General features: G+C 38.1%; 1 protein-coding gene across 7 annotated transcripts in view; it reads left to right on the top strand.

Annotated features, from left to right (window-relative positions):
• The window catches only part of LOC124310339 (heterogeneous nuclear ribonucleoprotein K homolog), a 102956-nt gene that overhangs the window by 55244 nt on the left and 29761 nt on the right, over positions 1-17951 (top strand). For all 7 annotated transcript variants that reach the window (XM_046774171.1, XM_046774169.1, XM_046774172.1 and 4 more), the window contains 4 exons: positions 2038-2094; positions 5693-5736; positions 10522-10594; positions 10934-11044. In XM_046774171.1, the coding sequence (XP_046630127.1) occupies positions 2038-2094; positions 5693-5736; positions 10522-10594; positions 10934-11044 (285 nt within the window). The remainder of the gene's footprint in view (positions 1-2037; positions 2095-5692; positions 5737-10521; positions 10595-10933; positions 11045-17951) is intronic.

The raw sequence follows: 17951 nt of genomic DNA, 5'->3' as shown, positions 1-17951 counted from the left end.
ACTTTACATAACGCGAGCATGTTTTCACGCGTTTTTTCATTAGTTTGCTTTCCGCACACACAGTATCAGTTTCTACGACGGTAGAGTGAGTCTGCGACTGCGCATGCGCGGACTGTAGAAAATACTACTTTTAAGTAATAGGAGTTGGACTGCGCAGGCGCAGACGCTAATAAATCTGACATAACGCGCGACCCTAACCTCTATTTCGGGCCTAATGAAAAAACGCGCAACGTACTCTTGTTACGTATAAAGAATCGTGTGTAACGATGAGGTAACCATCTTTTCGCCTCGCGTATTAGCAATATTTACTGCCCGAAACGGAGTGATTGCGTGATTTGTTATGTTGGAGGAAAACTTGCGATGGCTTATTCAATGTTTCTCATTTGGATTAATTCAAAGTAAATTTCCGACATCTCTCTAACTTGGCTCTCCGTTTTTTTTTTGTACGTATGTAAATGCAAAGGATCGATTGTATAGTCGATTTGTTAATTTCTGTTACTTTCTTTTTATAAACGATTATAATCTCCTTCTGTAACATAATGATTTTTCGTAAGGTTTTCTAAACACAACTGTTAAGCATGCCAAATGTTATTCTATTCACAGATAAAATTACTGCATAATACTGGTGTAAAATTTATTAGCTTGCATAATTAGACACGGTATATGTAATTCTCTTGTGCGCAACGGAGGAATGTCTCTGGTGTAACAATATTCCGAACCGTACAAAGTATAACGTGTACACACACGACACATTGAAATTGATATCGTTCGTAACGAGGCTGCGTACAGGTATAATATAATATCTCTAGAAAACACGAGACGACGAGAATAGGTGTATGAGATGTTTCTGCGGACTGAGCGTAATTCTACGAGTAATATATAACGGCATTCGAAATGAGCTGGTGCAAGATTATGACTCGTTGAGCTCGACAATGCCGAGAAGCGCGTTTCGTCTTTGCACAAAGCCGGGGAGAAACCGCGAGAGGCGAAGAGAGAGGCAATTTTGAACCTGCGTAGCTGCATTATCGCGAAACTAGCAGTTTTTTTTTTTTTTTTTTTTTTTTTAAGCGTTCTCCCTTCTTGTATTTCGTATTACAGGTCTCGTTTATTTGGGCAAAGTAAACGCGTCATTGAGGTTAATGAGACGCTTCACTTTTATCTTGACGTAATTTTTTAACCTGTCGCAACGGCGATACAGTCTACAGAGGATGGAATTGTCAGTCATATAAATAGTTCCTTAGAATTGTTACAGTGTAAAAAGCATCGTATCCATTTGTCGTAGTGAAAATTTTGAGGTGCGATTATAAAATTTCCGTATGTTTAGTCAATTAAGTCAAGACAGCTTTAACGGATGTATATATACAATATTGAGTTCAGATTCGCAATCGGCGACCCGAACCTCCCCTCTATAGCAAATTTCATCCAAGTCCGTTCGGTAGATTTGATGGGGAAATCCAGCGTGTTTGGGGTACGGCTTAGGGTTGAGATGAAGATCTGAAAAAATTAGGGAATTATTTTTCAATTTCCTGGAGCTGAAATGGGGAGGCACCAGTCAAAATTCAAAAATGACCTTTTTAAGGACCAACCTTATAATATATATTGGTACAGTACCAATGGACTTTCGTTTCTTGGGTAATGAAAATCGGATCAAACTCTATTTGAACAAAACGCGCAATAAATGATTTTTTCTCTCGTTGTTTATAAGATGGAAATACCGCGTAGTAATCCTATAACCTATAATTGGGGTTCGACTGTACAGTGAAATCCCGCAAGAGAAGACAAAGTTTGGTGGCGAGATGCCAAAAAATGATGGAACTTGTTGGAAAGAAAACACAAAAAAGACGAACGAACGAGATGAAATAAAATTTTTGCAAATTTATAAATAATTATTAAAATTAGGTTTTGTTGTTGTTATCGTTATTATTGTGATTTTACTTCCCTTGATATTTTCTCTGGTTGGTCGTTTATCCGTTTATATATATTTGTTACGTATACCGGGAATAAAACCGTGACGATTTGGAAAAATTTTTGTTACAGGTTGCTGGTTCTATTATCGGCAAGGGCGGTCAGAACATCACAAAACTTAGAAGCCAGGTCAGTTTCCAATAATATACGTAAGAATTGAGTAAAGTTTATATCTTGTATCGTATCGGGCATATACACATACCCGATATCCTTTCTATGGGCATATTAGAAAAGTTGTCAGACACATATGAATGCACACATTAAACTTTCTGTCCTTGTTTTGTATCAACGTTCGTACCGTGTAACGTTTCAGTCTCTCCACAATGTAAGTGTTTTCTTTTTATCTTTTTTTTTCATCCTATTTTCCTTTCGTTGATACGGGAGTATCGTTTCCACGTTTTTATTCCGCCATTTCGTTTTTTACGACACGAAATTTATCGGAGATGTACTTACAGTAGAACTCGTGCTATTCTTCTCTTGTATGCCCAAGCTAGTTTTTTTTTTCCTTCATGGATTTTTTGTTTTTTTTTCTTTATATTTTCTGGCTACCATTTATCGTTTTGACATTACTAAGTACGAAGAATTTTTAATCTTTTTCTTACTCATGCATCAACGGGTCATATAATTTATCATTGATTTAACCGTTAAATTTTCATACGTCGTTTGTATATATAATTTGCTATACAAGTCGAGGCGATAAAAGTTGCCATAGCCCTATATTGTATACAACTAATGGCATTTATAATTTATTTTAACAAAATTAGAAACTAACAAATATATAGCAATTAGAACTTAATATCGATTAAGTTTGTTATTATTACTACTGATTATCATTATTGTTATTATAATTACCTTATTATTTTCATATACGTGTTAGTTCATTTTTTATTCATTCAATTTTCATCTCATTAACGTAACTTGTAGTCTTACGGGTTTCTTTTCTACACGTCGTCCCGCATTCGATACGTTTTTAGTTTCGAATTTATATAGGATTTAGTTTGGCGTGCGCCTGTAAATTTGTCCCTGTTTCTAATACGTGAAAAAATGATTCCAATAGACCACAAAATCGCATCTATTTGTCTGTAATTAATAATCCACGTTATGCAACGATGTCACAAACGAAAACTGATTCAGTCCAATTTTCGAGAAATCACGATCAGTGCCAGATTTAGCGCTTGATCTATTAAATATATATATATATATATATTACCCCTTCATTATGCGTAGGTATAACAAAATGCTTTTAATACTGAAGGTGGTGAAAAACAATCGATGGACAAATTTATATTAGTTATATTATTATTTGACCTCCAATTTTGTTATCGTTATACAATTCATCAGAGTTCCCTTTGGTATGATCGGTGAATTTTTACTACTAAATATTTTTTTTTTTTTCAAATACAATTCTCTTTGTACATTTAATTGTACATGATACTTTGCTGAGTTGGTGGTATAAAAAAAAGAAAAAAAAAAAATCTTTGATGGTTGAGTCACGTGCCCCAGTGACATCATCGCTTTTAAAGCGATTACATTTATAGGTAAATCTGTCAGCTTTTGAATGATATTGAACGTTGTAATATCCAGACGGATATACAAGGCGTATATGATATCGCTTAAAACTTACTTGCCTCGCTTATTCAACTTCGGTCGGTGAATGAGGGATCCGATTACACAATTCTGCTATTCAGGGTATTTTATAGGTGGTTGAATAATACTTGCAACTCGTTTCACGTCTTACGTATTAAATTTTAAACCCCGTTTTACCTTGATTAACTGACTGAAACACCTGCTTCCTCCGTCATGCTGCGCGTTGAGCAAAATTCAACGCTTTTCGTACCGATGAGAAATCTCATATATTGACAGATGCCTTGAGACGGTGTTTTCTGCATCGCAGACTCTGAAAGACGTCTCGATATAAACCTGGGATCTTGTTGAATCACGACGAAACTAAGCAGGGATGCTTACATGATTATAAATTGGGGAAACTGTAAGCTTTGATAATATCAATTTCGAACCATAAGCGAAAGTGACGTATGTATGTATTGCAAGTGCCGTGAACGACTTGAAACTCAAGTGATACGTCATACTTGCATGCATTCGCAACACGCATTTACTAAGCGCAATTCGGTTGATCGATGTATTTCATAAATACCGAATCATTTCTTTATCATAGTTCGATAGTCGACAGACAGATCGATCGAAATATGTGCTTTCATTGATATAACACGCACCGATTCGTCTGTTCGCAAAGCAGTTATTACAGGTTCCCATAATTATTAAAAGAGAAAGTAACGCGAAAGGAACGTTCATGTGCTTTGAAAAATTCTCGTTTGTCATGTTCCGGGGACACATTATTAATTTTTTTTTTTCGTTTCTTTTTTACTTTCTTTAATTTTAACAACGGAGTTGCAAATCACCAAACCCTGTAAAAGATGATCAATTACAGCTACCGATAAGAGAATGAGAGATAGAGAGGGGGAGAAAGATAGCAAAATATTACTGACAAGGAAGGTGTCCCAGGACGATCTCTCCGATTTGATTTTTTTTTCAATATGTTATAGTAGACTAAAAACCAAGTTACACGTATTCTTATTTTTTTTTTTGTTATCTGCCATTAAACACTAAAAGGGGGTGAAACCATCCTTGACAGTATGGCATCTCAAGGGACGATTTGGCTGTTTCGACTACACCAACATACATTTTTTTTTAACCAATCCAAGTGGAAAATATTTCTCATAACAAGAAATGAAAATGTAATTTTCTCAATAAAACAAAAAAAAAATAAAATAAATTAAAAATTTGCCAAATCGCCCCTCGACATGCCTGACTTTTGAGAATGGTTTCACTCCTTTAAAGTGTTTAATGGCAGGTTTAAAAACGTACGTGTCGCTTAGTTTTTAGTATACTTAACTTATTACAAAAAAAGTCAAATGGGAGGTATCGACCTGGGATACCTTCCTTGTAAGTCGCCTTGTTAATCCGTGCCTTCTATAACGAGATGCTGAGTCTCTAATTGTAAGTTATACATCCACGCATCTTCATTCTTCATCACCGATCCTTCGATAGTATGAAATATGAACGACGACGTTTCATACGAATAATGAAATGAAATGGAACGAAACGAAACGAAAACCCTCCGCCCATGTCGGTACGACATCACGAAAATGAAGTTACAGGCGTCGTGGTTACACGTAGTAAGAGAGATCTGCAGAAAAGATTTGGTAGCGACTGCCTCAAAATCCACAGGCAACAATTTCCAAACAGGACCCGTGTGCGTATAGACACCGCGGGTTTTTAGGGATATTATTTAGGCCAATTGTTAATCAGTAAATTTCATCGGGGATTTACGTAGGTAGGTATAGGATATTTCATAGATAGATCGATAGATAGCGGCTAGGTTAAAGCTAAACGAGATTGTGAGAGGGTGTAGACGAGGTCTAACTTGGTTGATCATTTGTGCCCTGGTCCCGCCCTGACCCTGGCCGTTGCCCCCTCGGTTGCCCTGGTTGCCCTGGTTGCCCTGGTTGCCCTGGTTGCCCTGGTTGCCCTGCCCTGTGCCGTGTGCCCTGCCCGGAACGATGGATCCGACCAAACTCGATCTGCGATTCGACCAATGAACAACAACAACAACAACCACCACCACCACCAATGCTCTACTACTGAAACTACCAACCACCACCACCACCACCACCACCAACCACCAACTCTACCAATGAATGAACTACAGTACAAAGCCTCAATCATTGTACCCGACTGTCCCGGACCTGAACGGTAATGCCAAAACCACTTTTGTCTAATTTTCACAAATTCTTTCTTTTTTTTTTTTTTTTTGTTCTGTTTCTCTTTTTTTTTGTCTCTCTTCTTTTTTTTTTTTCTTTTATCTAATTATTCTCTCGTATTATGCTGATCATTCTAATTTTGCTCCGCAGTTATTATTGTATGTTATTTATATACATTATATACAAGTTTAACATCTTCCTTATACGATATCACATATATTATCGCCTATATGTGCAAGATTTAAAATCTGTCCTTGCTGATATATGTATGTATAATACATATAACGTACATACCTGCCACAATTCGTCGTTGCACATCTGGTTGAAAAAATTTGATTGAAACTATAACCTGTTGCATACACCATTTCCATATTCTTACATATGTATATTATGTATGTATATACACTCGTTATCGTATATCGTATATATTTGTATATGTATCGATATTTAACTGCCTTCTTCTTTTTTTGTCTATAATTTTTCTTCCATTTGAAGATTCTTATTCTTATACTTGCATACGACAATCACCCTAGATCAATTTATCCTATACTCGAAGCTGCAACGACTGTTTATTTATATCCTGAATCTTGTTTACCGTGGCAGTTTACAACAAGCAGGATCGTCGAGCAGACTGTTAATAATATATTATACAAAACGTCATTATAACGTAACTGTATTGTCATTCGCCACCGTGCCAGCACTCCACATACATAGTATAATTTAATATATCTTACAGCGTACAGATGCATAATACATACGTAGAGAGATTCATGCCTGCTCTTTACTAATTTGTTACCTCACGCGAATCTAGATTATCGTAGTCACGTATATATTAATGGTGATGATGATTTTCTCTCAAGTTATGTTATAAATCCTCTAGCTTTTCGCATCCTAGAATAATAATAATAATATTAATCATATAAATTCCGATCGTAGTTTCTAGTCGTACAGAAGCTCAACCCTCGAAGTTGAAATGGTCGAGTCTCTCTATACTTTCATCCTTGTCGCGAAAGTTTTCTTCCCCCCTTGTTAGATATATAATATGACAAATTTATCGCGCCCGACATTTAGGAGTCGACAATTTTACGTTTTCAATTTCATTTCTAGAAGGTTTGATAAAATCGTTGGCATTTTCGGCTCGTTTTTTCTTTCATTTCTCTATCCATTTTATTCTACCACCATACTGATCTATTCTCGTGTTTTTCTCAACGACGATAACTGTGAGAGAATTTATTACACGAAGGGGGATTTTGCCCCAGAGCATGTTCGGGGACGTAAAGGTTTTTTTTTTCTTCCCTTCTTTTATATACATATTTATAGATGTGTGTCTAATATACAGGATTATTTATTTGTGAATACTATCATAACGTTTCATTTTTATGTCAAATCTCACGTTAACATACTTGTAATCGCTTATACTGTGTATAATAAACGATAGTTTTTGTTTTTAAAAAGTTTATAACGTTTTAAGATGACGTATCGTGTATAATGAACGTAATAGCCTATCTGCGCTGCATGACTTATAAATTGTATAATTATGTAGGAAATTTTCGTAATATATGTACATTTTAAAGGTTGAAATAACGAACGTGTCAGGATCGAACCCGATTTCACAATCAGTCGAACAAGCAGTGTTAATTCAATTTCTCCAGTCTGCCTCTTACACTGCGTTTCGACACGTTGCCCCGGTTGCATATCTACAGGCGCGTATCGGACATGCTTTTACAACGTTTAAAGAATTGATATGATATCCGAACGTACAAATTTCGAGCATTAAATCAATTACCACGCGGACGAAAGGATAAAAAATAGAAGAAAAAGAATATCGAATTAGAAAATTTAATCTGTAAAATAGTCGTTAGTTATTTCACGAGGATATTAACGGACTACGTTTCTTGAATTCAGTTCAATTGTAACGCAGTGCATGGGATACACAAAAAACCGAAAACTCGCATCGTTTTATTGTTTTTTTTTTTTTTGCCTTTTCTTTTTGTTTCGTTTTTTCGTTCATTCTCTTCTTGCACTCTTTTTTTCCCCAATGCGCAGCTTATCAAGGTGGTAACCGATGATCGAGCAAAGAATGGCGATCGCGCCAATGAAAGGAATCGAGAAGGAAATAATCTCAGAGATGAGAAAATGAAATTGAAAATGCACCGCAAGCGTCTAACCGTCACTCGTCGTTAATTGACTTTTTCAGACCCACATAGGTATAAATATACCACCTATGCATATATACGTACATGTGTGTATATATATATGTATAAATATACGTAATATATGTATAAATATATATTATATATATATATATATATAATATACGTAGAATTAAGGCGTGCGTGTAGGTACGCTTATCATGTATAAAACTGTGGTAATTTCCAACGACCCGCCCCTGCAACCCCCTACAACCACCAAGCCCGACCCAACACCCGGCCAAACCTAAACCAAAACCAGTTGAAACTCAACGAATCGACCAAACTTTTACTTTGCAAAATAAACTCGTGGTCTCCGGGGGAGATTTCTAAAGAGCGTACGTCTCTCGCCTTTTCTTCTTCATTTCGCCTGAAAAGGAGTGCCAAGTGCTGTAGCGAATTGAAGAGAAGAAGACCGGTTGGAAGTTTTTTCTCAAATTCAATCGTGAAAATTTCATCTACATTTCACGGAGGTTCTCGACAATTTATTTCATATACATAATAAACACTGACATGGTTTTCTATATATTATACGTATATGTGTGTGTGTGTGTATATATATATATCGGTTTGAATTCGCATCTTACTCATATTCCAACACACCATGAAATATTTGCAATCGGATCGTTAAACAGAGAATTTGAAACTGACGAGATTCCTCCGCAAATCACGATTTCCGATATGCAAATTAACCTGTCTTCGCACCCCCAGCTTTGAACCGAAGTGAAACCGGAAATCCGCACAAGGTCTGCGATAGAATGAAGGAAGTATCAGGGGAAAAGGGTCCAATCGCTCGTTGAGGAAAGCAAATGAGTAGATTTATCGATAAATTACAATGAAAGGAAAAATCGATAACTATCATAATCATATACCCGAGAATATGTATTATTTAATCCACAATTGCGAATCATCCCCAACTCTCCGCCAATAAAATACGGACGCTGCTAGTCACGTTTTTCCTTTTCTGTTCTCTCGGTTGTAATTGTACTGTAATATAATATTATTATTTCTCATTCATCGCTCATCCCTATTTCCAGCATCGTACTTGTGTAACATATTGTATAAATCTGTATTATCTAACATATCTCGTTTGGTAATGGAGCGTCAAGGCGATGACGGTGATGGCCGCTTAAAATTCAACCTGTACAGTATAACTATATAGCCAACTAACGACGTATATGACGTATAATTCATGCAGAAATAAATGATTGTTCAGTAATTAATAATATTGTTATACCGAGCTGTATTTGTTGGGATATATTTTTAACGATGTACAATTTTCATCTACATACATTATATACGTTGTATTATAATAATATTTAGACTAACGTTGTATTATATGAATAATTTTAATTTATAAATTGAATCTTGCTGGTACTTGGCGAAAAAATTGCAAAAATTTTCATTTCACCATTGCAATGACAGGTTTTTCTTCGTTACTACAGGAGCGTATATTTTTGTCTGTTTTAATGTTCACTCTCAATTTTTCCACAATTCGCTGTTCGACGTTTCCGATCTGTTATTTATTTATCGAAATATTGTCAAGTGCCGCGTACGCAATGCGTTGTTACTTGCAGCGATATCAGAGTTATCGTTGATAAGAAAGAAAAAAAGCATGCGTTCAATCGTAAGTTTGTATATTCTGTTTTCATGTTCATCGTAAAAACATCGGGATAAAAAAAAAAAAAAAACAAAGTCAAGTTCTTGCCAAATACTCGCGCGATTGCCAAGTCTTACGCACGGTCGCGAGAAAGAAAAACGGCTAGAATATGTCGGAGTTGATTTGTGCCTGCCATTATTTAAGAACTTCCTGCTCCCCCTTCTCCCGCTGGTGGAAAACGACGCGACGGGGTGTTGTGCCGGAAAGTTTCGCAGTTTTAAAAAGCAATATTCATTCTCCGTGTCCCGGGATTGCAGTCGGTACGTGGCAGTCTTCTTTCCGCACCGAACGAAGATTACCGTGAATTTTCTCTCGGGTATTTTCCGCCGGTTTAAACTTCAAACTTATGGCTGTATCTCTTCTGTCGTCGGACTTGTTGTTGTTGTTGTCGTCGTCGTCGTTATTCGCTCGCATCGTCACACTTTGCCCTTCCTGCGTGAAACTTATGTTTGCGCATACGCTATTTTTTTATTTCACTTATTATTTTTAACCCTTCTCTTTTTCCAACTCGGGAATTCCACTGCACGCGTTTTATTTCGTACATATATTACGTGTATCGAGTTTGAGACAACAACTTCTCGACTACCGGTTTCAAATATACGCGAGAAACTTTTTTCACACTCCGCTTTATCGTTGTTTGATTTTCTTTTTATTTCTGTTTCTATTTTCTTTCATTTCACGTGTATACAGCACTTGACGTATTTCGATATACGTTAATCGGCTTTAACGAATTCTCTGGAATAGTTAGTCAATGTTCTAGCGAATCTTATTTTCTCTGGATAGTTTATATACCTGTTGAGAAACAGGCTTATCATCGGTGCAAATATTGATATGCTCAGACACTGGTGTGCGAATCGAAAGGTACGAATCATTTTGTTTTTAATTTTCTCGAAGAACCGGCCTAATTTCCCGAGTTTTTTGATTACAGAATTCTGACGATCAGCTCGGACTTGGACACCGTATTGCAGGTCGTTAACGAAGTAGTACCAAATCTTGAGGAGGTGAGTCTGGAATAGTTTTGAAAAATGTCTTGGACATAAATTTGACTCCTTTTCTTTGTATAATCCGCAACAAAGCTGTTAGCCAAGTCTCTCAGTTTGCGGGATGTGCTTGTTTTCTTATACTTTTTTTTTTTTCATCAATATTCAACCGTGCTTTCAAAAAACGATCTGGCGAATTGGGGATCAATCGATTTTCCATTACGATTCAATATCCATCACGCTGCGCGGATATTTGTACCCACGCGATTTTGCTTTCTGCGAGGGTGAAGGTATAAGCTTTCGCCTTTAAATTCAATCGAAACGTATGTTAATAATTTGTCGTTTTTGCATTTGTCAAAGAACGGATCGAGGTACGGAAACGATGAAATCGACGTCCGCATGCTGGTACACCAGAGCCAGGCCGGCTGCATCATCGGCAAGGGAGGATTCAAGATCAAGGAGCTCAGAGAGGTGAGTTTCGCGATATTCGATGTACGATTCGGAATCCCAATCCCCTTAACAATCGTATAAAGAACGGGGGAATGAAGAAACAATAAATAACATTTACCAAGGATCAAAGCGTACGGCGTTGAATTCTCACCGGGAAACTCCGATAAAAAGCTGACCTGATGTATTTTCGAGAAACCCTTTTGAATATTTAAACAATCTTACGAATTTCTAGACTCCGCGACCCTTGAACAACCGATATTTTCATCGTACCTGCACTCCCGTAAGACACGAACTCTGTAAAAACTTTTTTTTTCTTCGTCAACCACCCCTCGCTACTTCTTTTTTCCTCTTTCACCCCCCTTTTTTTATGCTTTACTATGTACGAAGACATTATATACCGTATATAACGTATCGTTAATTAATGCGATACCTTTAATTAGAAGGGCAGATATTCATAGCCCACCGCTGATTCTTCTCGGAATTTCTCGACGAAGATTAATTATGTAATCGAGTCGCGATATCAAGAGCTTCATACTTCGTTTTTTCTTTTCCTTTCCTTTTTACACCCCTCTCATCTTCCCCTTACCGCTTCGTCTCTATTTATTTTATCTCTTTTATTTTCTCTTTTTTGCAAAGGAGAGTTGAGGCCGAAGAGGGCAGCTCGATTTTCTCGCAATTAACTAAGCGTACTCTTATATACGTATAGCGTATCGTTTTACAGCAAAGGAATGTCGCCGCGTCGTGTCCGAAGGATTAAATTCCAAGTGCATAAAGTGCAAATAATTGCACACATTTATGAACGGCGTGCGTGAATCCGAGTTTTACTTGTCACAAATTCAGCATTATCAAAGTATGACAAATTGGGATAATTAATCACCACCAATGAAGTATTTGTTCGTCGGTAGTTATGAATTTGGAGGATCGCAACATTGCTACGTAGCAATTTCGCCGAATGTATCACAGTCTCTTCTCCTCTCTTTAACGATTCGAAACACGTTAATTTTCGTCGCAATTTACCTAGGACCTTCAGTATCGGGCAGATTGTTGCCTTACTTATAACACGCATCCTGCGAACAACGTATCGTATGTCGAGTTTACGCGTATACGCGTAGGTGTAACAGAGTCGGGAGTAGCTTACAGACGATGAGTTGACGCATGTTTCGAGGGTGGCTGAAACGCCGACTCGATCGATCGATCGATCGGTCGGTTCGCTCCGGCATAGTTTTAGTTTCATTGATCGTTCCGCGGCTTTCGCTGCAACGTGTTTGCAGGTGCGCAGAGTTGAAGCTCTACTCTGAACGCGAAACGTTGACGATTCATATTGAAGTGGCGAATTAACGTAATTAAACCTAGCTCGCACCCCTGTCTCATTTATTTTATCAGAGAAATTGACATTCAGGTGTGGTCGTATCAATAAATTGAAGTCTTGGAAATATTCGCTCCGACAAGGTACGCGAACTAAAAGAAAATGTAAAAAAAGACGAGCAGTTTTTCTTTTCTCTTTCGCACTCTGCTCTACAGATTCTTGGGAAAAATAAATTGCTCTACCTTTAGTGACTCTTGCATTAATTCGCATAGAATACTCGTAATATGTATATTTTCACTGCTCCGTTCAATCTGTATTATATATATTATACACGTATATGTAATCTCTGTGTAGAGGTCGGTTATTCAAATCCTCTGTAGGGTGGAAAGCATTTTCAGAAATAATTGAAAGGGTCCTTTCGCTTTACAAGTCGGGGCTCTCTAGGTTCGAGCTACAGTTGTAATAAATGTGATCAACCTTTCTAATATTTTTGCCACTCGTTTCATCAAAGGATTTATTATCTCGTTCAGTTGAAGAAACGCTGTGCAGCCATAAATGAAATATGATTTGAAAAATGATATTCTTAATATTTATAGTTCGGTGTTCTCACCGTCAAAAATAATTCGACAAGTTTTTCTTTTTTTTTTTTTTTGGTTCTGCGCGAAGTTCAGCTGTTTTCGTTAAATATTAGATATCATTCCGGTGGTCGAACCCGACATGTCCGATTTAATAAAAGTCAGTTATGAGTCGCCGGTCACGTTGAGTTACGTATCGAAACGACGCATAACACGTTTCCCTGTGTGTGCGCAGGGCTGGACTCTTACAATCAGTTGTTTACTTAGGGTGGCTGATTGGAATTAGGTTCGCGCAATCCTTCTTCACAATACAGACATTGTTCGGATATTTGGATTATTTAGAGGCCTCGATAGTTCGGAGCTCTTGAGGCATTCGAATGCCGCGCGATTGTTATCAATTACGTATTATTGAATTAACTGAGACCAACGTAAACAACCCGTTGATGCAATCGGCATTTCACTGCAGAGATCGATTGTTTAGAATTAGAATTAAATTTAGATCGACACGTTTTGTGTGTTAATTTTTCTCCATTTTTTCTCCATCGTATCTAATCCATCTCATCGTCCGCTTTTAAATACCAATTTATTATTAATCACTTGAAATTTAAATCTCAGATGAGAATAATATGTATACAGATTTCTTTCTTAAATACCTTGTACGAGAGACAAGTAAAGCAAAATTCGGAAAGCTAAGATTGAGCGAGAAATGCCGTGATTTTTTATATTTTTTTTTAAAATGTTTTACTTTTATTTTTCTCGCGTAAAATTTGGCTTGCGAAATAAACTATTCCTTAATTTAATGCCGGAAGTAGGCCGTGCTATTAATATAACGCGATATTATATACACAGGCACGAGGCTTTGACGTTTATGTCGGACGAAACGATGCTCGGGAAGAAAAATAATTTCCCTTCATAACAACGGGAGGTCCTGGGATTTTTCTTTTCGTTCCGTTGTGAAATTAATTTTGATAAATTGGTCCTGAAAGCAACGCTAAACTCAAAAGGCGATATTGAATTATCTTTAAATTGAGATGAGATAATAATAAATGTTCTTCTTGATCCTGGCAAGACGGAAAATGCCTCGAGGTAATTGAACGTTAATATTATAAAATTTGATCACTTTCTGGCTATTGTTATTATTGTTACTACTGTTACTATTATTGTTATTATTTATACCGCTTGTTTCCGTCCTCATTTCAGGCGAGTCAATTTTACGGATTCTAAAGTCTGATCGCCATCCGCGCGAATCCGCATTTTTCTTTTACACCTTGGGCGTAAGAAGAGATTTTCTCGTTAAGTTGTCGGAACATTCCGCTCGAAGTTATATATCTCGGAGCACGATAATCTCAGCTATATCGTCAGCGCGAAAAGTAACAATACCAAAAGCTCGTTCTGAGTCAGGGCAATCGAATACTATCGTATCTCGAAGCGTGTTTGGATCTAAATGTCAACGCGTTACTAAGGGGTCGGAAAGTTTCGCGTTCCCGTTACAGAGAGAGGAAAAGAGATAAAATTTTCGCAGTCCGGTATGCCTGCCGGGTTTTTTCACTTCCGGCTTACCCCTCGTCAGTAATAAAGGTACAAGATTGATAACTAGGTCTTTTTTCTTTTCCGAAGATAGGCTGCAATAAGAAGGCGAGAGGAAGAAAAAACGAATAAATGAATAAAAAATAGGCAGGCAATTTACTCGGTTCAAGTAGGCGCGCGTTATTAGGTACATTTAACACGGAAGCCTCGAACGGTCGGTTTCGACAAATTTATTCATTCCGATAACAATCAAGTTCGTGGCATTCGTTCATTATTTTTAATCAATTTTACATCCGTACGGCAGCGTCGAATTTTCAGTCAACCGTACGAAATATCATCTGTAGGTCTCTTTCAATCGATGAAACATCTTCACCGATTCGAACATTCGTCGCGTTCGAGAAAACAAATGTGAAAAAAAAAAAATATCATCCACCAACCGAGTTGGAATTAATGAAATTATTTTTCATCAATTAACGATACACGCGAGCATCTACTTTATTTATATACAGAGAATAAATTGAACACACACACACACGTCGCAATTGAATGCTCACGCGTCACGAATAACTTTCGGAACGAACCTCCCGTCATTTCCGTCTATCGCGGTTACGTAAGTAACTCTGGCTGAGTCTCACGGCAGGCATGCAGATCATATAAATTGGCAAATATACGCGTTTGAAGGAGAGACACGTTCGTGACTTTCCTCCCAGAGTTACACATCCATCCATCGTAAGGTTATAAAATTTATCGGAGCAACCTATACAGCGTGAAATTTTTTCCCAAAGAACCAGCGCTCTTCGGATATACGTGACGTAGAATCGTTACCGTGCCAAAGTTTCACCGTGTCAGGGTTGGTTGAAGAAGAGCCCAGAGTAGCTGGCGGTGTCATCGATTTATAACACCGCGCGAAAGCTTGCCCTTTTTTTTTTTATTCTTCTTTCTTTCTTTCTTTTTTTTATTCGAAAAGTGCAGCCAATATGTGTATCTTTTTTTTTCTTTCTTTCTTTCCTTCCTTCTTTCTTTTACAATTCGATTATTATGTCTTTTTCCGCTTCTCTTCCCCTCTGTTACAGTCTTCAATCAATGCAATTACTTTGCTTAAAACTTTTCCCTAACGTTTTTTTTTTATTTCTCAACGATATCGGACCATTTGAACGAAGAATTCGTAGAAGGGCGGCGAATTCCGAGTAAAGAATGAATGTTTTCCCGGTAGCACGTTACGATCAATCGATAGTGCTACTTTGGGGCTCCTTAAATCCGAAGGGCACCCTACATTGCTTGCGAATCGCACCTGTCCTCTCTCCCACGTCCCGTGACGTCACATATTCACCGTTTTCTTCCCTTCTATCGTTTTGTTTATTCTTTTCTTGCATCTTATCCCGTTTTTCGTTCATCGCGTTGTTCGGTCGATTTTAATATCACGCGCTGCGTGTATCTACCTACGTTACGCACCTACGATTTAAAAATTAGACTTACGATTAGCGCACGGTGTGCCTACGTATGACGTATACAGGTAGATAAGATACACACGAACATAGAAAACCACGACCACGTGTTCCGAGAAACAATGCAGTTCAATTTAATTAGCTTGTTGAAATTTTTATTAAACTCTACCGCAGTCTCATATCATTTCCCGACATTGCTGTACATCCATACCGCGCATATTTAGCAGATGTCGCAAAAAGTTTTTATCCCTGCATTACACTCGCCGTGGATGATCCGTATCGTATCATTTCTACATTAATTAGCCACCTCCGAGGATCCTTCGAGGCCCTTCTCGCGTACAGCGAATAATTTTACTCTCCGGTTTCGTTATTTAGGTGCAGGTGTGCGTGTGTTTGTGTTTTGCGCCCGAGTCGCGGCGTTCTATCCAATACCTAGACCTGAAGGTACCTGGACAAGGTACACACTTTGACTTGTCGTGCCGGAGCTCGTTACAGTATGCTAACCACCCTGTGTGTATAACGTACCTATTCCGATACCTATGTACCCGAGCCCCACTGCATATATGTACCTTCCGTTACGCTTTCACATCCTGCAGTGCAGTGCGGTACAGCAACGTTCCGTTCTATCGGGAATTGTAAATTCTGTCGAAAGTTTTCGATTTGCTCGGTTTCTGCTGTTACCAGACCCGGTTTCATTCGCATTCCGTTATACCTTGTATACCATTTTTTTGAAAATTTTCAAACTCTGTAACGCAGAACCGATGAACTCGCGTTGAAGGAAAGGGGGTAAAAAGGAACTAACGAAAAAAGCAGAGGAAATGAGAACGGATTGAAACCGTGTCATAATAATATGGCGTTTGTTTTTCAATATTGCAATATCGCTGGCTTTAGGTGGAAATGGTTTTTTCTTTCTTAACTACCGGCGATTTTTGTACAATGCTTTGTATGTACCAGCTCACGCCGATCTTGATAACGCGCGATCAACTCCGTTCAGACGTATTCGCGCCAATGTACACGGTGCGTGGATACCTGTGTCCGGAATAGTTTGCGAAACAAGGACGGATCTCTGCGGCAGCAACTACTCACCCACTAATTTCAAAACCCTGGCGATCTAACGCCTCCGAGAACAACACGGAGTGAACCGTTTCCCTTGCCCGTATAGCCAAGGGAGACATATGTCATCGACACGCGAGTGCCTCTGGTCCGGTGGGTTTGTTCAAACGCACATGTCACTCGCACGCATCCAGCTATCATTATCATTATATCACTTCTCTACGTGTTAGGGAAGAGGTCTTTTTTTTTTTTTTTTTTTCTTTCTCCTTTTCCCTGTTTTATACTTATTTTTTTTCCTCCCCGTGAAATACGAAATTCCCTCCTTTTTTTTTTTGTAACAGATCAATACCGTGATTCGATGAGATTAGCAGAGTTTTTTTTTTTTTGTTTCTTTCGACAGTAGTTTACTCGGTACGTTTGTAGTTGATTAATCGAATAAACGGTGAAATTTGCAACAACTGTAACGATGAGAACAATAATAATAGTAATAATAATATAAATAACGACGATAGTTGTCGCAAGGGTTAGCCGGGTTGAATTGCCCGCATAGAGAGTTTTGGCGCCTTTGTGCTCGCGACATTCTCATCAGCGCGACGGAAACCAGCTTTCGAAATATCTGACTTGGAAGGTCTTCTCGCTCGTCGACGTCGGGTTTATACCGCTTATAAGGCTTGGCCAAATATTTTATTCCATTAATAGAGTAGTGGAAGTGAACCTCTGCCTGCTGCAGCAGCAGCCCGTTCAGATCCACCCTTCAGCTTCGGAGTCAGGGATTTGGTCGTTACTTCGTCTACGTGTTTGCGCGTTTGCGCGTTTGTGTGTTTGTTTGGGTATACAAACTTGCTGTGTCGGAGCTAGGTGGCGTAAAAATTTTCCCTCAAGATTGACGCTTTGCTCCATTCTTCTCTCTTCCTCTTCCATTCTCCGTCTCTTCGGGACAGTCGTAAAAGTAAATAAATGAGAAGCCTGCACACGCTAAACTCTACCTCCTTTTATTGGACGGGCTTGAAAAGCAGCACGTG

This window comes from Neodiprion virginianus, chromosome 1, assembly GCF_021901495.1.
Source record: "Neodiprion virginianus isolate iyNeoVirg1 chromosome 1, iyNeoVirg1.1, whole genome shotgun sequence".
Taxonomy (NCBI): Eukaryota; Metazoa; Arthropoda; class Insecta; order Hymenoptera; family Diprionidae; genus Neodiprion; species Neodiprion virginianus.
The sequence above is the reverse complement of the archived record's forward strand: the minus strand, read 5'-3'. Positions and strand labels throughout refer to the sequence as shown.